Source organism: Sprattus sprattus, assembly GCF_963457725.1.
Source record: "Sprattus sprattus genome assembly, chromosome: 20".
NCBI lineage: Eukaryota > Metazoa > Chordata > Actinopteri > Clupeiformes > Clupeidae > Sprattus > Sprattus sprattus.
The window spans coordinates 14,325,102-14,346,083 of NC_137918.1; the positions used below are offsets into that span (position 1 = coordinate 14,325,102).

A 20,982-nucleotide genomic window follows, 5' to 3' on the forward strand; every position below is an offset into this window, starting at 1 on the left:
CCATTTGGTGGAGAAACTCACATATGTTCTCGACTCCCCTAAAGTGGGCGTTCTCCGTTGTTCTTTTCCCAAGCCCCGGGGTCACAAGGCAGCCTGTTTTATATGTGCTTGAAAAGCCAACAAAGCTGAATGAAGGAGAGCGCAAGGTGGCAATCATTCAATTTATTTTTTTGAACACGCTGTTTCAGGCCTGGCGTCACTGCAACCCTTTAACCCATTGGCGCCGGATGCTGCGTAGCGCAGCATAGGCTTTCCTGCCGGTTGCTGCGTAGCGCAGCATAGGCTTTCCTGCCGGTTGCTGCGTAGCGCAGCATTTTGTACACGTGCTGTTTTCATGACGAATGCAGCGTATAACTCACTCTGGTTGGTTAAAATTACACATGGGATGGGTCTTAAGGCTTTGCTAAAGATCAGATGACCACCAAAATGAACTTTGGTTGGCTGAAAATCACGTCAATCAATCAGATAGCCACGCGATATTCTGTGCTTGTTTTCAGTGATACCATGCTGGCTAGCGAGAAGTAGCAGTGAAGAAGTAGCAGTGAACATGGAGTATTTTGATAGCGATGTCAGTGATTTCGACATAGATTTTGAAGGATTTGAGTCTGAGAGGGAGAAGGATAATGACTTTGTGTCAGAGGATCCATTAGATACGGCACAGGAGTGGGATTTTGTGGGCACGGAAGGAGAGGAGGAGGGATTCCAGGTGGACTGGACAACCGGCAATGATCTGGAGGTAATTATTTATGTTTTGTTTTCTTGTGCGATCTTCCGAGTTCTCTTCTCTTAGAAAACGGAATGGGCAGTAATGATAGTGGTGCTATAGCGATTACTAATGGTGATGATGGTTGATAATATATACATGCAATAATGTTAGTTATAGATACAATAATGGCATAATGAATAAATAGCATTTACATTTAGCAGACGTTTTTGTCCAAAGATTTTAGATAAGAAAAATAACGTGGAGAACTGTATAGCATAATACATCATAATGAATAGTAATACAATTATGAATAAATATAAATACTATAAATAACATTGATGGAACTGGAAATATACTATTCTGTTAGTGTAGCTTTATTGTGTATCCAACTTGAATGTGTACTCCCTGTCTGTGCCTCAAAGAGACCTGAACAATTGGCATATGAACACCTATAACCCCTATACCCTATAGACAGTCTAGTAGGCCATTGTCTTAGCACCAGCTGAGAGGGTGGGTCTCATAATAATACAATGATTGAATGCTTTGCCATACGTTTTTACAGATACCTCCATCTCCAGGATAACGTTGACCCCGCCATGGCTTCATGCTCCATGTGAACTGCGAGGCCAGCTCCACCCCAGGATGTCTCCATCCCTCTCCTCTCCTCCCTCCCCATTTCTCTTTCCCCCTCCCTCCCCCTCTTCCCCTCCCTCATAATGTTTGCATACTTGAAAATTGTATTTATTGTATTTTATATCATTGATTTATATTGTTTTTGTGTGTTTGAGAGTTTTTTTACAAATGTTATTGTTGTTTGTGTGCTCAGGGAGCAGGTTTTAATAAAACCTGCAGTTCTTACCTTCACAATGCTTCTTATTTCATGTTTCTAAGTGCTACAGAGGCTTAGATATTAAGGTTTTTGTAGACGTTGACAATTCTTACTGTTTTCTCAGAAAACCCTCAGGAAATGAGGTACTTTCTCATAGAATAGCATAGGATTTAACAGGCGTTTTTAGCAGGCGTTTTAGGCAGAAATGGGTTAAAGACATTTCATGTAATGGTTAACTTCATGATAGCGAACCACAGCCAAGGAAATTCCATTGAAATGATGGATATTACTTTCTAGCGTCCTCCTAATCTTAGATTAGACTTATTATTAATGTGTTCTGTTGAAATGAAAATAAGCACCTTTATTAAACTGAATTATGTGTATGAAAATATGCACCTAAAATCCTATCTTACACAGGTGCCATTTGTCCTGAAGAAATTTCAGTCAATCTGCAGAACAGCAATGATATAAGTTAATCATATCTGGCTAAAGGTCAAACTATCTAGCACAACCTGAACTGAACTATCGTTCAAGTAACAGCACACAACCAACCAGAAGCGATATAATCAGCTCATTAGTTTAATATTGCACTCAGTATGAATAGTGATATAAGTGAATCATTTTAAAAATTGTACATACGTGAGCCAAAAGTGGTTGAACCAAAATTTTCCAAAGTACTTTTAAGTGCACCAAAAGCAACAGTGCCTGTAGAGAGAGCCAGCGAATCGGTCCCAGTGCTATTAATGATTCATCATCGTGTCTTTATGGCCCATTCACCGTGCTGTGCATGTGTGTTTAGCAACCCTCTGAGAAATAAAAGTATTCTTGTTTTTTTCCAGGCGTCAAAGTTCTCAGTTTAAGATTAACAATGTCACCATTCCTCTCTCTCTCTCTCTCTCTCTCTCTCTCTCTCTCTCTCTCTCTCTCTCTCTCTCTCTCTCTCTCTCTCCCTCTATCTCTCTCTGTCTCACTCACTTACTTTTTTCTCTCACACACACACACACACACCGCCACTGTAGTACATTAATATGTATATATGTAAATGTGTGAATATTGTCTGATATTTATGGTATGCTCTTTCCTAAGGAAATCTATTCTTTACATTTATTCAGATTCAAATGTAAAATGTATTCAGATTCTGACTCCAAAGACATGGGTAATTATATGTGTTACCAAAGTCAAAGTGTCATGACGTCATGGTTACACATGGGTTCTGTTACGTTATCAGTGTTTCACCAGGAGCAATGAAACATCACTTTCCCTCCTCTTTCTGTTGAGTTCATGTCATTGATTCACAAAACATTTACATCTCATTCTGTCATTTTTATTGACTCATCTCAATGGAAGGAATAGCTTTTTACAAACAAATATACACATGATTTACAAACATACAACCTCTCTCTCTCAATCTCTCTCTTTCTCAATCTCTCACTCTCTCTCTCTCTCTCTCTCTCTCTCTCTCTTACAGTCTCTCTCTCTCTCTCATACAGTCTCTCTCTCTCTCTCTTACAGTCTCTCTCTCTCTTTCTCTCACTCTCTCTCTCTCTCTCTCCCTCTCTCTCTCTCTCTCTCTCTCTCTCTCTCTCTCTCTCTCTCTCTTACACTCTGTCTCAGTTGTACAATATGCAAACTCTTGAAACATACATACCAGTCAAAAGTTTGGACACACCTTCTAATTTTCTTATTTTCTACATGGTAGATAACACTTTTTTTGTTTCCATATGTGTTTTTTCGTAGTTTACATGTCTTCAGTATTACAGTAATCTACAATGTAGAAAATAATACAGTAAAAGTGAAGAAAACACTTCTCATAAAATTAAAGGTGTGTCCAAACTTTTGATTGGTACTGTATTTGTCTCTCATCAGTTCACACTTTTATTTTTAGATTTGGATGGCAGATGCTCCCTCTTGATGAAACTTTAGCAAAGCTACACATATTGCAAGCAAGCTTCGTATTCCAGCCAAAGGAAGTTCATAGCGTTCACGTTCACCCATGCAGGATATAACTCAGTTACGTAATGTTTGAAAATGTTACCTGCATAGCAGATGTTGTGGCTTGTGTCCAGTCATGAAGTCAATGTCCTTGTTTGACATGGCTTCTGCTGATATTGTTAGTGTACCTCACACGTGCGTCTGTGTACTAGATAAAGAGGTTACTGTACCTCACACGTGAATATACGTACTAGATTAAGCAGTGCCTCCAGTTTAGTTATTTCTACAATACAGACATGAGTTTGGGATTGGAAGTCAATTGCAAGGGAGAAAATAAAGTCCTTGTTTATCTTACAGTAAACTACACTGGACAATACCGTTACTTACATACAACTTGAACACACACTTGAAACAAAACATTTCCATGATATGAGCTTTATGAGGTACAGCGAATTCGGAAAGTGTTCAGACCCTTTCAAGTGTTAACACTTTGTTATGTTTCTGATTGGATTTAAAAAAAAAAATTCTCATCAGTCTACACACGACACTCCACAATGACAAAGCAGAAACAGGTTTTTGGAGTGTTTCCAGGGATCAATCCCAAATCAGTCTCATAAATCAGTCTCACCAGTATCATAAATTATACTAAACTATCAGTTGCCTTAGACCAGTCCTTCTTTCCTGTTCTCTGTCTCCACTTACACGTTTATAACACCTCACACATTTAACAGTTAAACAATTTAAGGATGCTTCAGGATTAGCAATAAAGCATAATGCAATGTGCCGTCACTATGGCCGGCAGACGGATGTGCTGTACACTTCCAGCAGGTAGACTAAGTTAGTGGTGTAGTGGTCCCTGGAGAAGTGGGTATACTCTTAATTTTTTTAAGCAGCCCATACAGCACAGGACAAACGCCCTGTTTTGAGAAGTGGGTTTACTCAATGCTGACAGAAAAATAAGTGGGTATACTCCGTATACCTGCGTATACCCTGGACTACACCGCTGGGCTAACTGAGTAGTGTGCAGGAAACAGTGGTTCTCTATGAACAATACAAATAACCTTTCACAAACAGGGGTGGAAGAAATGACACCCAATGAGTCTGACGTAGGTCACGTAGAGTACAGGCCAGGCACAAAACCAGTCAACCAGAGTGCAGTGGTCATCAATGCTTGCCTGTGTTTAGGCTCACTTTGTACCGGCAATAATCCATTGGGGGGGCGCTGGCACACTCAAAATAGACCTATAGGGGTTGGGGGGAATAGGCATACCATGTAAAGGTTGGTGGTGTCATTCTAGGATGTGTGTGTGTGTGTGTGTGTGTGTGTGTGTGTGTGTGTGTGTGTGTGTGTGTGTGTGTGTGTGTGATGGTATTACTTTCTGCACTAATTTTTTCGGTTTTGCTAGTTCAATCCCGACTCCTCCTCTCCAAGTGTCAAAGTGTCCTTGAGCAGGACACTGAACCCCCAACTGCTCCCGATGTGCAGGTTGGCAACTAGTAGCCTCCGCCATTGGTGTGTGTGCATTGGTAGATATGTGAGGCATTCATATGTAAAGCGTTTTAAGTGCTCTTTGAGAAGAAAAGCATTTTATAAATGCAGTAAATGTATTCATGGACCATAAGTCTTGGTATTAGCATGTCCATACATTCATAGCATCCATAGCATTCATACATTTCCAATTTGAAGTACAGCACCAGTTACGCCATGGTTACTGTATAACATGTTTTTATTTTCTCTATGTAAAGAGATTAACAGGTAGAAGTGAAAATGTTATACAATACAGAGTTTTCGAGTGAAAACAGAATGGTAGACCTGCCAGATGTTACATTTAATGCAGTTAATTGAGTGTATAATACATATATTAATATAAATTTGATACACAACACTAATTTTTGACCGAAGACACAACAAAGTTATCATGTTGTTAAAATATTATAAAATGTGTATTTTAATTATGTGTTTCAAATACATTGTTCAATACACAAAATACGTATAATCCTCAACTTCAATTCAATAAAACTGAGTGGTACAACACCATTAAAAAGGAAGCTTAAAAGTAGAAATTGTACATAATTGCTAAAACAAAACAGTTCAAAATCAAATGTTTACTGAAAGCATTATTCACATTTATGTCAGGCCTGTCAATTCTGACCAGAACAACTGTAACCAAGTTCCGAGTGCAGCGTGAGGGATATTCAAGGACCCCTTTTGCTCTGTAGGGCCCCCTAGTGGTCAAGAACTCCATTGTTCTTTTAGAACGCCATTCCTCAGATAAAGCAACACTGTGAGAGTTGCTGCAGTATGCTCTGGTAGACACCTCACCCCAACCCCTCAGAGGTACGGATAGATGGCTCTCCAAACCGCTACATCGCCCTCTCTTGGCCTCTCCACTGCATGAGGAGGAGGGGAGTCTGCTCCTGCATCTGAAAGAGGATGATAAGCACACCTGGGAACTCAGACTGGTGCATCAGAATCGCCACAAAATCATTAAGTAAGCAAGTAGGACTAAAGAACTCTGTGAAATTATGTGACTGATTTTTCTTCTCTGATATTGATTTGGGTCCTTGGACTGTACAATAGCAGGCATTTCCCATGTCAAAGGCCAAGACAATAATATTATTATTATTAGCATCAGTAGAAGTATAGTCATAATAATAACATTACACTGGAATCTCAAACATCAAAACTGATATGCTCATATGATCTTTTTTTACATAATTATGTAACCTTATGTTTCATGAAGCAGGGAAGGACCCAATGATAATGTGAAAAAAACAACAGAAATTCAGCTTGGGTAATCATCTTTGAAAGTCCTGTTCATTCCAACATGATGCTAGCTTCCCGCCACTGGAGTTTATGTAGATATTTGTGCAAGTCACCCAATGACCGCATTATTGCATTAGTTTTATAATAACCATTTGATCATCCTTCTCTCTACCTTACAGTGGCCTCCATGGCTGTGGCACAAGTAAGGAAAGCACCACACATTTCCCAGTCTACTGCAATGCAGAATCCAATACAGGTATGTTCTGGCATGTTCTGAGCCTTATTGTCCTATTTGGGCCTCCGTCCGGCCTCCTCTGCCTCCATCTTCTCCAGGTCCACGAGGGTCGTACCCGGTCATCCTTCATGCCTTCTGGTATCTCTCTGTTGTTCTCTGTCAGTCTGAAGTGGCAGGAAGTGTCTCACACACTCACTCTGGTGGACGAGGGTGGTGTCTGTGTTTTTCCACTGACTGAAAGACTGAAAATGAGGCCAAGGTGTCTTATTTGTGTGTTTATTACCCTTTATCTTTTTCACTCTCACCAATAACCTTCCACAGCAGCCGCCACAATGAAAGGGCTGTCCCAAAGATATGTGTGTATTTATCTTATACAGTAGAGCAAGATAGCTAGCCTGACGATGTCATACTCATAATTCTAGTCAGAATATGAGTCGGATCCTGACCCACTGGGCTGTGATTATGGGGTGTGTTTCAACGAACCAGGAAAGAAAATGCCTCTTCGCTGAATTGGATACCTAGAACCAATTAGAGCAACGTAGTATGACCATCTGATACATTAAACTTTTACCTGATCCCGTAGGATAGGAAGGACGGCAAAAACATCTTTTCAATCGACAAACGTTTCTCTGTTCCTCTTTCAAAATGAATGCGGCGTCAATATCTGTGAGATATGCTTGCTCCCGTTATACTTATTAGCAGTGAGGCTAGCTAGCTACTATGTGTTTCAATGGATTTTTGGTCTAAGCTTTAGCAATAACCTTACAATAATGGTCTAGAGAGCTTTAGTTAAGACAAACAATACTCTGCAACATTCGTGTTGCACATACACAACTAACCAATGTAGACATTAAAAAAGTTGTGTAGATAGCTTAATTCACATAAAATATTTCCTACTAACAGGCCGAGACGGCGCCATCTTGGTACTATTTCAAATCTACCGGTTAATTCAACTCAAGCGTTGGTTGATCATCTGTCCATCATCGTATAAAGCCCGCTCTGACAATTTCATTCGTCAGATCGTTTTGCTGAAAACTGATATTGTCTCCCCAATCGGTCAGTGCCAGACCAAACTTCCCAGCACAAACATTTTGTGGGCGGGGTTTGGGCTGGTATCCAGGCTACAAGATAGCAGTAGGTTTCCCTACATGATTTCCCTTGATGTAATCAGTAATGAGTTGTTTCTGTGTGATCCCCCTGAAGCACACTGATTAATGTGTGCAGTGTGAGTATCTACTGTGTACAGTACATATTTTGAAAAAAGACATTTGTTGTCACTACCATAAGGACAATGACCAGGTTCCTATCGACAACAAGGTTGTAGCTAGATATGTTATAAATAGGAAATTGCAAGGACTGGGGATCCTGACAACAGTCTGACCTCTGACCCCTGGCCTATGACCTGTGACCTGTGACCTGAACACTGTGATGGCTGGGAGGAGGATAAAGGTTGCTTCATACTTGAACCAAATTAGATTATCACAGCAGAACAGCCAAGCATGTAATCTTACAGGGTCAACCCTTACGACATTTTGAACAGACCTCAGAACAGGAGGGATGGTAATGTTGAGGTGCATCACTTGTTGTGTTCCATTCATAATGATGTTTAAAATATACAGTACCAGATAAAAGTTTGGACACAGCTTACATTTTTTTGAGAAGTGTTTTTTCTTTACTTTTGTTATTTTCTACATGGTAGATAACACTTTGTTTTGTTTAGTACATCATTCCATATGTGTTCTTTCATAGTTAAAATGTCTTCAGTATTAATCTACAATGTAGAAAATAATAAAAGTAAAGAAAACACCTGATGTACACAAAATGTAAGGTGTGTCCGAACTTTTGACTGATACTGTACGTTTAGAGGGGGGTGAACTAATAAGCTGTAAAACCAGTCATAATTTATCCTCAATGTTTGTTGGCCGGACCTTACTTTGCTTAGTCGTCTGTAGAATATGAAGGAATATGATGATGAAGGGTTGGTTTGTGTATCCTATGACCAGGACAGGGCCACATTGCCTCCTGGTGGTTCTCAACTGATCACAAACATACTCTGGTCAGTTTATTCATTTGTTTGCATTTGGAAGGCAACATTCACTCTGAGAATGATTACATCCAGAAAATTAACATTCATGCTTCTAGGCCAAGGGGTCAAAGTTCAGTGGTCACTCCTCAGCTTCTCAACTCTCTCAAGACTGCTTGTATTCAAAGCAACCTTCATGCACTGGGTGCTAACACAACCTGTGCACAACCTGTCACAGTTTAACCAATTACCACATCCTGCATTCCTTTAGGATCTGGTTGATTGTTTTCTCCCACTGTCACAGAGAAAACCTTAGGGTGTCTTTGATTTCCAAGTGATGTGCAAATGAGTATGAATGTAATATATTCACGTTTGGTCTTGAATGGATCCTTGTGATTTGAGCAGCAGTCTGCTCGTGGCTCATTGCAATCTGAAGGGCTGGCCATAGTTGTATAATTTTAGAAGCCCCTTTGTGACCTCTGCCTTGGTGTTCCAAGATGGTGGATAGAGAATGTTAATGAGAGTTAGGGCACCAAAGTCATTATTGCATAGCAACGGTCCGCTATGGTTAATAACGGACCGCAGAACGTTAGGAAGCCCCATCCAAGAGAATGGAGCATTCTACAGCATTAAGAAGAGCCGTGTTATAAAGAATGTTAATGAGAGTTAGGGCACCAAAGGTTCAAAACCACTTTAGAGTCTCTGATTGTCTTCTGCTTCTTCTGTGTTTGTTTCTCCTTCACTACTTCTCTCAATTATTCATCTCAGGTTTGGGTTTATGTTCTTATCCATCTCATGCATCATGACATTTTTTTTTGGTCTAAGTGGCATCTAACTTGTTTATTCAATTCTTATAATTTACAGTTGTTTTTGGCAATGTGGGGTTTCCCTTAACATTTTTTTTAAACATTTAAGCTTATTTAAGCTTACTGTTTATTGTATATTTATAAAACTGTCCATTCTTTAACCATTCATATAACTCCTTGTGTGTTGTATCATTTTATCTAACAACTGCCTTTTATACTGATTACCTATACTGTAGGTCATTTAATAAGTTAATGGAATCCCAGAAAGTTCAGACGCAGCTCAGCCTTCCAGCTTGGTGTTTAACATTGTTGTTGCCCTTACGCATTTATTGCACACAAACATAGAAAAAGCAGTATCCATTAAAACATTAAATTTGTATTATCTACAAAAATAAACAACTATTATTCTAGTCATATTCAAAGGCAAATGCATGGTTGATAATTTATTCTGTTTTTTTTTGTTTTGTTTTGTTTTGAGTTAATATATTCTGAAAATGTCCAATAGCTGTGATCCTGTATGTATACTATCAAATGTCAGATTCCTCTTAGGTAAATACTGTATATGAATCTAATATATCTAATATTACTTAACATTAAGATGTTAAAATGTGTATTATGTGTATGTAATGTATATTATAACATAGAAACATTTAGTACAACATCAAAAAGTGCACTCCGACATCATGTTTACATGAGATATAAAAATAAAATAAAAAAAACACTGTGAAATACACATGTTCAGTATGAATGGAAATTAATCCATAATCTCCTCCTCACCCTCCCTCCTCTGGAAGGAATATCAGTGGCCTCTGCAGCATCTGTTTCGGATGTATTTAAAAAGGGCCACAAACGGAATCGCCAAGCTTGGCCCGCCAGCCAGTATGAAGATGATAATGTAGATCCACCCAGGATATGGGAGGTTGGACAAGTTTGGAAAGTTTTCCTGCCAAAGTAAGGAGCACCACCGTCAACCTTTACATTCATTTCCATCACCTCTGACTACAGACAGATATGCAATGACATCCATTTAGAAAATATTGTGAATTGAAACAAACAATCATAGCAGAACTTCCTGGTAATAATGATGTGAGCTTCCTGGTAACTAATATTGTGTTCCTATGATCCTTCCTTTCTGGCAGATCAAGATGCATAAATCACAAAGGTCAAGAGTTTAATTCCTAGTGAGAATACATACTAATACAAATACGTACACTCTTGTGCATTGAAGTTGTGTTGTATAAAGGTAGTTAGAGAGAAAAGCATCTGTTAAATGAATAAATGTACAGTACCAGTCAAAAGTTTGGACACACCTTTCAATTTTTGGGGAAGTGTTTTCTTTACTTTTATTATTTTCTACATTGTAGATTACAGTAATACTGAAGACATTCAAACTACAAAAGAACACATATGGAATGATGTACTAAACAAAAAAAGTGTTATCTACCATGAAGGAAATAATAAAAGTAAAGAAAAAAAACATCTCCAAAAATGAGAGGGTGTGTCCAAACTTTTGACTGGTAATGTAGGTTTAGTAAACGTACCGAGTCCGGAACCCATGCCGTGTAGGTGAGCTCCTCTGAGACTTTGGAGACGAAGTAAGCAATAAATATGGCAAACACTATCAAAGGACTAATGACCATCCACGATGCCCTCCAGAAGATGTTGGGCTTGTGACCAATCATGAACTCAATGTCCTCGCTAAACCTGTTGAAAGACAGAGAGCAAGAGAGTGAGAGAGGAGATATTACCATATTTGTAATAATAATAATAATAATAATAATAATACATTTTATTTATAGGGCGCCTTTCAAGAAACCCAAGTTCGCCTTACAACAGTGAATAAAACATTGAATAATACATAATACAGCAACAGCAACAACTTCAGTTGGCAGGACCTTTACAGGTTATAGGCTTGCCTAAACAGGTGTGTTTTGATGTGAGTTTTAAAAAGAGCGATTGAGTTAGGGTCAATGTTCCTGATGTCAGGGGGGAGGGAGTTCCAGAGGTGAGGGGCAGAGCGGCTGAAGGCCCTGCAGGGCTGGACTGGCAATCTGGCATACCGGGCGTTTTCCCGGTGGACCGAGGTGCAATATGGGCCGAAAGTCCCGAATTTTTATTTTTTATTTTTTCCCTCATATAATGGTCTGACAGGCTGGCCCACGAAAGTAGTTCATGAGCGGCCCTATTGACACTGGGCTGGCCCAATCACATCCCCTGGGCTGACCCAACACCAACCCCTTTTGATTTGGACCTGCCTACATAATGCATTAGGACGGTAAACAAATTCAGCGTGGCCCATGGAGATACGATACAACAACCTACGGTAAGCTTACTACTCATGAATTAAAACGTCTCTAAAATATGTTTGACTTAGGACCTATGTTCTATGGCCAAGTTCGTTTGCATTAAATACAAGACAAGTCTGTAGCTGTTGCTAGCCCTCAGCCTACTCTACTCTGAAACAGCCAGCCGTTAGCCTACACTCTATGTTGTGTGTTTGAGTGGTGGGCTAGCCCCTTAGCCTATTGGTGCGCGGTGCCATGTCAATGTTCCGAAAGCCCAGTATTCCCAAACCCTGGTATTCCGAAAATATGCCAATTTGTCCAGATAGTGAATTATGATAGCCCGTTATACGCTCCAGTTACCCCCCCCCGCGAAGTTCAGGGGACTTGGTTCCTCCTACAGGAGGAAATAGACTCCCTTCTAGGAAAGGGAGCTATACAGTCTGTACCTCTCGTAGACGAGAACAGGGGGTTCTTCAGTCGCTATTTTCTGGTTCCAAAAAAGGACAGAAAATATCGACCGATCTTAGACCTCCGTATTCTGAACAAAGCTTTAAAGTGTATGATGTATATTGTATTGTATTTAGATTAATTAAGACCACCACCTTAACACACAAACTCTTCTTGAACTCATAAAGTAGTAGGTTCAGTGACGTGCGGTGAGACAGCTGTCTTCTGTAGCTTCTGCAAGCCCATGAATAAATGTTTCGTTGGAATCATGATGTAACGTTGTTGTAGCGGGAATACAGCAATGCTATTTTCTAATTGGCAGGGCATATGATTCCAGACTTCGCTAAGCACTGAAGCGACTGAAACGGTGAATTTTGATCACATTCAGCGAAGTTAACAGGTAAAACGGGAGAAAAATAGGGCGTCTGTAGGCCGTCCTGCCTAAAAGTAGGGCGTCCCATTTCTTCGTATTTTTTAGTAGACTATAGGGCAGATGCCCTGCTAGCTAAAAGCCTGGGGCCGTATTCACAAAGCCTTTTATCTTACCACTAGGAGTACTCCTAACTCGCGCTAAAACCTTTTACGTAGGAGTAATTTCTTAAAAGTGATTCACAACGGCTCTGAGACCTACTCATACTAAGGATAATACCAACTCCTAAGCTTAAGATAAAAACTCCGTTGCTATGGATGACGTTGCTTCTCATGCACGAGTTTAGAAGGGGTGAGGACGGTGATTGGTTGTTGACAGGTTCTCTCATTAAAAACTCATTCGTGACGTCTCTCTAACAATCCCACTATATCGACTGAAAATAAGAGAATAACCTAGGCTTCAAATTAAGTCATATTAAATAGTTATGGACAGTGCAGTTAGCAGAATGCACACGCATGATGACAAGTTTGTGCATCCAACGGGAATGACACTTTGCACGTTAAGAGAAATATAAAGCGATCAATATAAAATATGGCAATTGCATGTAATCAAGGCAGGAATATTTAAAGCACCCAGCAAACTGTAAGGCTATTATATTTCCAGCCCTTGACCACTTCAAATATCAGCACATGCGGCCCTTTAAGCCCTCCAATCTTAATTGATCAAAGCGAAACGAACGTGAAACGTATAGCCTAAGCGAAAGCCTACATCGGTACATCCAACTGTTGGATGATGTGGGGTCTACAGTGCGTTGATAGTTTGATGAATTAAACGGCTGAATGATAATTCCCAGTGTCGTCATTTGTGTTTTCCGCGAAGCCAAATATAGGCTATCTTTATGTTTCCAAACATTTCACTTCGGGACACATCGTTGTTTAAAGGCGTCATTGCATCCCGCGCTAATTCTACGACAATATTAATACCTTCACGGTTTAAGCAATGTCTTTTATCAATTCCAAGTCGGCTGCAGCCATCTTACGATTTTTTGTGAATAGGTCTTAGTGACTTAGGAGTCCTCATGAGGAGTTTTAAGCTGTCCTAGACTTAGGTGCTACTTTTAGGGATAAAATATTTTGTGAATTGCTCTTAGTAAAAAAAATTAGGAGTCCTACATTTAAGACTGACACGCCCATTATTTTTAGGAGTTTCTCCTAAATTCGCCACTTATGAGCTACTTTTAGCCCTAAGATTCTTTGTGAATATGGCCCCTGGTTGGTGTAGACATTCGAGAGACCAAAAGGTGTGTTATCGAATTAAGTGGGCCGGTCTGGTTCAAAATGCCCGGGCCGATTTTTTGTCCCAGTCCAGCCCTGAGGCCCTGGATTCCATGGTGGACATATTTGTAGTGCAGAAATAGATATGATGATGGCAAAACAAAGATCACATACAAGTGCCAAATGTACGTATGTCCAGCCAGTCCCGTCTTTTACCGCTCATTATAAAAACTAAAGACTCCTTTTTTCTGAGACGTCAGCTAAGTACCTACATTAAAACACTCAGAAAAAAATCAATGTACTTGATTATAGTATCTATATCTCACCTGTCCATTCCATATATGTACGACACAGCAATAGATATGATGATGAAAAAAAGAGTGCCAAATTTTCCAAACCGTCTTTTACCGTTTACCGTTTATTTTTATTCCATCTTTTACCGCTCATAAAAACTAAAAACTTCACTCCATTTGTATGAATAGTCAGCTATATACCTACATAGAAACATTAAAAAAAAATCAATGTACTTGATTATAGTATCTATAACTCACCTGTCCATTCCATATATGTACGACACGGCAATCATTTCAAAGAAGGCAATGGTGAGCAGCGGGATGGAGCCAGCGAACGTATCGAACAGGGCCACCCAGTAGTTTCCCGAGCGTTGAGAAAAGATCAAAGCCATCAGGAAGGAAACAAGGCACGTTAGACCTGGAAGAAATGAAATCAAACAACATTTATTAGCACAACACAAGGTACGATGTGTATGACAGAAAATAATTGTTTTTTAATATATGTTGTATGTCTGAGATATCTAAGGTCTAAGGTCTCTCTACAGTCTACACACTCCTGACAGATAGCCAATCTTTTTTAAAAAGGGACTAGCTTTCAGTTTGTTTTTTTGATGAAGAGGGACAGTGTACATTAATAAACATTAAAATGTAAATCCACCCAATTAAAGCCAAAAGGCTAGTTTCCATTGGCAGTCCCCCTGCCAGAGTGAAAATGGCTAAACAACTTAAAAAAAGGCATTGACATATATATCAAACGTAACATTGACAAAATTAAATTAAAAATAAAATAAAATAAAATAAAATAAAATAAAATAAAATAAAATAAAATAAAATAAAATAAAATAAAATAAAATAAAATAAAATAAAATAAAATAAAATAAAATAAAATAGCAAGGCCTGTACCTGTGTAAACCTCTTTGGACCATGTCTTGGGAAGGATTTTGAGGTCTTGTAGAGGCACGACCACCCCCTCAATGTTGCCGAACAAGCTGGAGAGGCCTAGGCAGAAGAGCATGATGAAGAAGAGCACGGCCCACAGGGGGGAGACGGGCATCTTGGTGATGGCCTCTGTGAAGACGATGAAGGCCAGGCCAGTTCCCTCCACACCCTGTAGGATGATATAATAATTATAATAATAATAATAATAACTAGAAAATGCATTTCCTGAAGGAAATACCAGTGCATGAAATGCAAAAGTTAAGAAAGGAAGAAGAAAAGAAAGAAGAGTGAAAGAAGGAAAGAAGAGTGAAAGAAGGAAAGAAGAGTGGAAGATGGAAAGAAGAGTGGAAGAAGGAAAGAAGAAAAGAAAGAAGAGTGAAGAAAGGGAAGAAGAGTGAAGAAAGGAAAGAAGGAAAGAATAGTTGAAGAAGGAAAGAAGAAAAGAAAGAAGCGTGAAAGAAGGAAAGAAGAAAGGAAAGAAGAGTGAAAGAAGGAAAGAAGAAAGGAGAGTGAAGAAAGGAAAGAAAAGTGAAAGAAGGAAAGAAGAGTGGAAAAAGAAAGGAAAGAAGAGTGGAAGAAGGAAAGAAGAGTGAACAAGAGTGGCTCTGGATAAAGAGAAAAAGAGAGTGAAAATATTGAAAAAAGGAGATAAAAATGGAGTGAAGAATAGAGATTGAGTGTGAGAGAAAGTAGACTGAGAGGGATAGAGAGAAAGATGGAGAGATGGAGAGGAAAAAAAGTAGAGAATGGAAGGTGTCTTACGGAACCCGGGAGAGGTCACGTTAAATTATATTTTTTCTGGCCATGATAATTCGTGAGCACGTTTTCCTTTAATCGAGCCCTCGATTTAATAAAATGTGCTCACTTTTGTCATTTCCGACATTTTCCCGGTTTATTTTGCTCCTTCAGAGGGTCTCATAATGACCCACCACTTTCAATTTCGTGCACTTTCGACAATATATGCATACGTTATAAGTGACTGGAGTTGTAAAGAGTGCATAGTTTGAGGGTCTGCCACGCCCACACCCTTCACACTTTGTAAAAGACTCTCATAACTTTTAATTCCCCATTGCTGAAGAGTAACCTGACCACGTTTGAAGGCATTACTATTAAATCTGTGAGGTGCGAGGTGTGGAAACAAAGTGAAGGAGACGGTTCGCTCTCAGCATCCTTTTTAATGTGCTCAAATTCATAACCATGGCATGCTGGGTGGCTAAAGTTCTCAATATATCCTTGTACGCCATGCCCAAACCACGGTATACCCTGACCAGATCCATCTCGCTAGACAGCTTTCCACTATCTCCTGGATTGTTGTAACGTGCTCATGTTTAAATGTGTCAACTCAAGACAATATCGAGTGCACGTTTTACAAATTGTGGCCACGTTTAAGTAGATTGTGCACACACTAAATGATGCTCTCATTGTACCAAATCGTTCCCTCGTTTTAGTAAATAGTGTCCTCGTTTTAATAAATGGTTCCCTCGTTTTACAATGCTTTAAGTGAGAGCACAATTTAGTAAAGTGAGAGCACACTATAGTAAAACGAGGGCACACTTTAGTAAAATGAGAGCACACTATAGAAAAACGAGCGCACACTTTAGTTAAACGAGCGCACAATAAAGAAAAACGAGAGCACACTATAGTAAAACGAGAGCACACTATAGTAAAACGAGAGCACATTGTAGTAAAACAAGCGCACGTTCTAGTAAAACGAGCGCACGTTCTCTGCACATGTGAAACATTTTGTGATGACCCCTTCAGGGTTCCGTAGGTGCCTGATATATAAGAAAAACTAAATACAATAAAAAGCAAATACAAAAATATAACAACAAGGATTTCTTTTGTCACTCTTAACTTTGAAACAACGTTTAAAAAATGATGGCTTCTTTTAATCCATGACCAGTTTTTTGGAAGCTGTTTTTTGGAGCCAATCTGGTTCTGATCCAATAGATATCCATTGGAACCACAGCACATCATGGTCAGACCCAATCTAGTATCACCTGTTACTCTGAAACACCTGGCATGCATTGTATCGTGCATTACGTCATGCCCTATATCGTACATAAGGGCACAAGGTCAATGAGTTGAATCATGTTTTTAGAAAAGAACAATGGTAAAAGATAATCAAAAAAAATCGTTGCAAGCTAAATCTTATTGGAGATCTTCTGCACTGTTGGTTCCAGTAGTTTGCCCTTTTGCACTATTTATGGAGCTATAAAAGGGCACTAAGTGATTTATTACTATAGGTAGAAACATGGACTTTGACTCAAGGCAACCTGACAATACTGAGTAGCCCCTCAGTGGTAAATCGGGAAGACAATGGCTATGGACACAAGTCTTTAGAATGAGGGCTAATTATCTCTGTGTCGCTCATCTACAGGGCAAGCAGTAACAGTAGTAGTGCCATTGGTATTGGTGTAAAACTGACGCAATAACAGAGTTAAGGGTTTTTGTGGATAGTATTAGCACCCCCTGATTGCTTGGGTTACCTGACATGTATCACACTTCAGTCAATCACCACATTTTATCCCGGAAAATGACTCATATTTATGGACTATGTAACAATATATTACAAATGAAAGTACATATTCATGGACATAGGGTGGCAGCCCTAACCCCACACTGTCAAAGGCTTGACTTCAGTATTAGTCTACAATGTAGAAAATAATAAAAGTAAAGAAAACACTTCCCCAAGAATTGAAAGGTGTGTCCAAACTTTTGACTCGTACTGTAATTGTTGCCATATCTTACCTCACTGAGGAATGTCTGTATTTAAATCTAGTCAGTATTAATCTACAATGTAGAAAATAGTAAACGTAAAGAAAACACTTCTCCATAAAATTAAAGGTGTGTCCAGACTTTTGACTGGTACTGTATCTTACTAGCCTGACGATGTCATACTCATAATTCAACCGGTTAATTCAACTCAAGCGTTGGTTGATCATCTGTCCATCGTCGTATAAAGCCCGCCCTTACAATTTGATTGGTGGTCAGATTGCTTTTTCGACTTTTTCGAAAACTGAATCTCTCCCAACTAGCTCAAGTCCAGACTGAATCTCCCAGACCAAAAATGTTGTGGGCGGAGTTCAGGCTGGTATCCAGGCTAGTATCTTACCTCACTGAGGAATGTCTGTATGTCACAGCCTCTCAGCTGTAACCCCTGAATGATACCCGGAGAAGTTCCATTTAGTCTCTGGAGCTCCACATCATAGTTGCTCTCATTGATGCTTCCCTCAGCAAGGTCAAAGGTATTCAGCAGGGCCAAGATATTCCTTTAAAAACAAATCATAGCGTAAAAAAGCTGTGGTACAAGCATACACTAGTAGGTCTACTACTTTGTCTTTTCATATGTATATCTTATGTTCAGTACTTATTGTTAAGTTATGTTATGTTATATCATGTTGGAGTACTTATATGTTATGTTATGTTATGTCTTATTATGTTATGGTAGTGTGGTACGGTGTCCTGTCCTAAGAATTTCAGTGCCAAGTCCATCTCTGTTCTGTGTATCTGACAATAAAAGACTTGACTTGACTTGACACAGCTTCAAAATGAACTAAACAGACTCCAGAGGAAAAGCTCTCTTCCTCCAGAGGACCATGGTAACGTACCCGCTAAGGCAGTCGTCAAACTTCTCAGTGGCTCTGAACCCAATGATGGAATAGATGACTATGGCAGCGTAGATGGAGGTGCATCCAGTTATTATGGAGATGATGACGGCGTCCTGTTCACAGTTGTTGCTGAAAAAGAGCAGTGAGCAGCACAAATTCTTTGCTGCAATTTTGGTGAACTTTTCTGCAACAGCTGCAATTGTGATTAGAAACTTTGTGTATCTACTTAATTTTATATATATTTTTTTGTATTGATTTGTTTTCTTTTCTTGATTTATTTTTTATTTCCATGAGGGTTGTGGGTTGGAGGGGGGGCTGATGGGAGGTTGGGGATTTTTGGCTTTTGTAGTTTATGTTGTTGTAAAGTCTCAGAAAACTTGAAGGATAACGCTATTACCTTTGTAATTAAATTTTCGGTATATCCCTAATGTGTCCTTCATTCAATAAATATATATATATATATATAAAAGAAACTTTGTGTATCTATAATTAGGTAATTATTGTTACGTTAAATGTCATTTTACATAATAATTGTACTAAAAGCTAAGACACTTACTGCACAGAGTTGTAGCTTGAGAAAGAGATTAGGCCTCCCCAGGCAAGACCAAAGGAATAGAAAACTTGAGCCCCTGCGTCCAACCAAGTTTGTGGATTCATTAACTCTTGAACCTGAGTCGCAAATCAGAATAAAAAAACAAAATAAATACAAACAGGCATTTATGAAGGTGGCCATTTTGGATTATGAATTAGTTCCCTTGTGGCTAATGGGAGTAGGGCTTACATCTGGGGTGAAGAGGAACTTAATGCCGCTCACAGAACCCTTTAGGGTTAACCCACGGATCAGGAAGATGAGAAGAACCACGTAAGGTAGAGTCGAGGTCACATACACAGCCTAAACCATTAAAAGAGACATAAGAGATTATCTCAGTGCTTAGCTCACTGTTGACTCTCAACACACTGTTGACTGGTCAACCCTCTAAAGAGCTGTTATCGATTTACCTCGAACTAAAGACGACATTGGCACAAAAGTCTTCATACTTTTTAATGCACTGTATTATGTGTGTTGTATTTTTAATTTTTTTTTCCTCTATATATTTTTTAATTTTTATAGTTGTATAATTGTATGTCTGTTACTTTATATGGAACTTGGAGTCTGAAATAAATAATATAATAAATAATAACACAGGACTCCCATGACTGTAAGGGTTGGTTCTGACAGTAGTGTGGAGTACCTTGCCAGTGGACTCGATCCCTCGGATGCAGCAGACGTAGAGCACTGACCAGGCACACAGCGACACCAGCACCAGCCACCACTGCAGTCCACCAGAGTCATCGATAGCAGCGGAGGTGTTGAGGGTCTCTCTGTACCAGAAGTAATCCACCGAGGAACTCCCAGCGCACTCTGACACCAGAGCTGTAGGGGGCGATGTTAGTTTTTAACAGTAAGAGTATGACACCAGGGCTGTAGGGGAGTACTTATCGTCATGTTTGGTGGCATTTAAGTACATTTTTGTGATGGGAATTTGTTAGTGTTGAAAAGAAACAGTTGTCAGATTTAATCATTGGCCTAGCAGCATAGATGAAGAGATGCGCATCTCACAATTGGAGACATTCAAATGTTTTCAGGGGTGAGCATGATGCTAACAGTTAACCAGCAGTTGAGGTCCCAGACATGGACAGTACATATGGAGTGTGGATAACATGGAAAGTATATACAGTAAATTTGTGTGTATATTAGCCTATGGATATAGTAAATTGGGGCGACAAGGGTACAGGAGGTTTAGTAATCAGAAGGTTGCTAGTTTGATTCCCTGTTGAAGAGTCCTTAAGCAAGACACTGAACCCCTAATTGCTCCTGATGTGCAGTGTGCCATCAATGAAAAATGTAAAATGTGTATACATCCTTTGTAAGTCGCTTTGGATAAAAGTGTCTGTTTAATGTTTAATGTAAATGTATAAATGAATTGCCTCCCAATCGTACCGGTTCTGTTTTCATTCAAAGGGCACTGGCTCCATGGGAGAGGGCTCTGAAAGGAGTTGAAGAGGTACCATATCACCCAGGACAGGATGGTGTTGTAGTACAGGGAGACCAGGAAGGACACCATCATAGATGCGATCCCTGTTGGTCACACATTAAATGCCGTTGAGAAACATCACACACACACACACACACACACACACACACACACACACACACACACACACACACACACACAGAAGATACACTATATACTGAGAGGTATCCTGGCCTGCCTGGTATTTTTGCTTTTCTTTTCAAATTATTATTATTTATTTTGCATTTGGACATTAGCTATGCTGATTTACATATGCTATGTTATTTTATATAATGTTAATTCATATTATTTATGTCAGAAATGATTTAGAGAGAAATGACAGTGAATTAAATATTTCTTGGCCAGAGGATAAATACATTGTTTCTTTGGGGAAAGGATAGTGGTGAAGAA

General features: G+C 39.4%; 1 protein-coding gene across 1 annotated transcript in view; it reads right to left on the reverse strand.

Annotated features, from left to right (window-relative positions):
• Positions 1–10,097: 10,097 nt before the first annotated feature.
• Positions 10,098–20,982, reverse strand: part of LOC308381936 (sodium-dependent neutral amino acid transporter B(0)AT1-like) — a gene marked incomplete at both ends in the record, with an annotated part of 12,593 nt that continues 1,708 nt past the window's right edge. Inside the window, 10 exons of the mRNA XM_080859598.1 lie at positions 10,098–10,241; positions 10,840–11,002; positions 14,226–14,385; positions 14,871–15,075; positions 18,022–18,178; positions 18,518–18,646; positions 19,074–19,186; positions 19,299–19,409; positions 19,750–19,931; positions 20,499–20,636. Of these exons, the coding sequence (XP_080715724.1) occupies positions 10,098–10,241; positions 10,840–11,002; positions 14,226–14,385; positions 14,871–15,075; positions 18,022–18,178; positions 18,518–18,646; positions 19,074–19,186; positions 19,299–19,409; positions 19,750–19,931; positions 20,499–20,636 (1,502 nt within the window). The remainder of the gene's footprint in view (positions 10,242–10,839; positions 11,003–14,225; positions 14,386–14,870; positions 15,076–18,021; positions 18,179–18,517; positions 18,647–19,073; positions 19,187–19,298; positions 19,410–19,749; positions 19,932–20,498; positions 20,637–20,982) is intronic.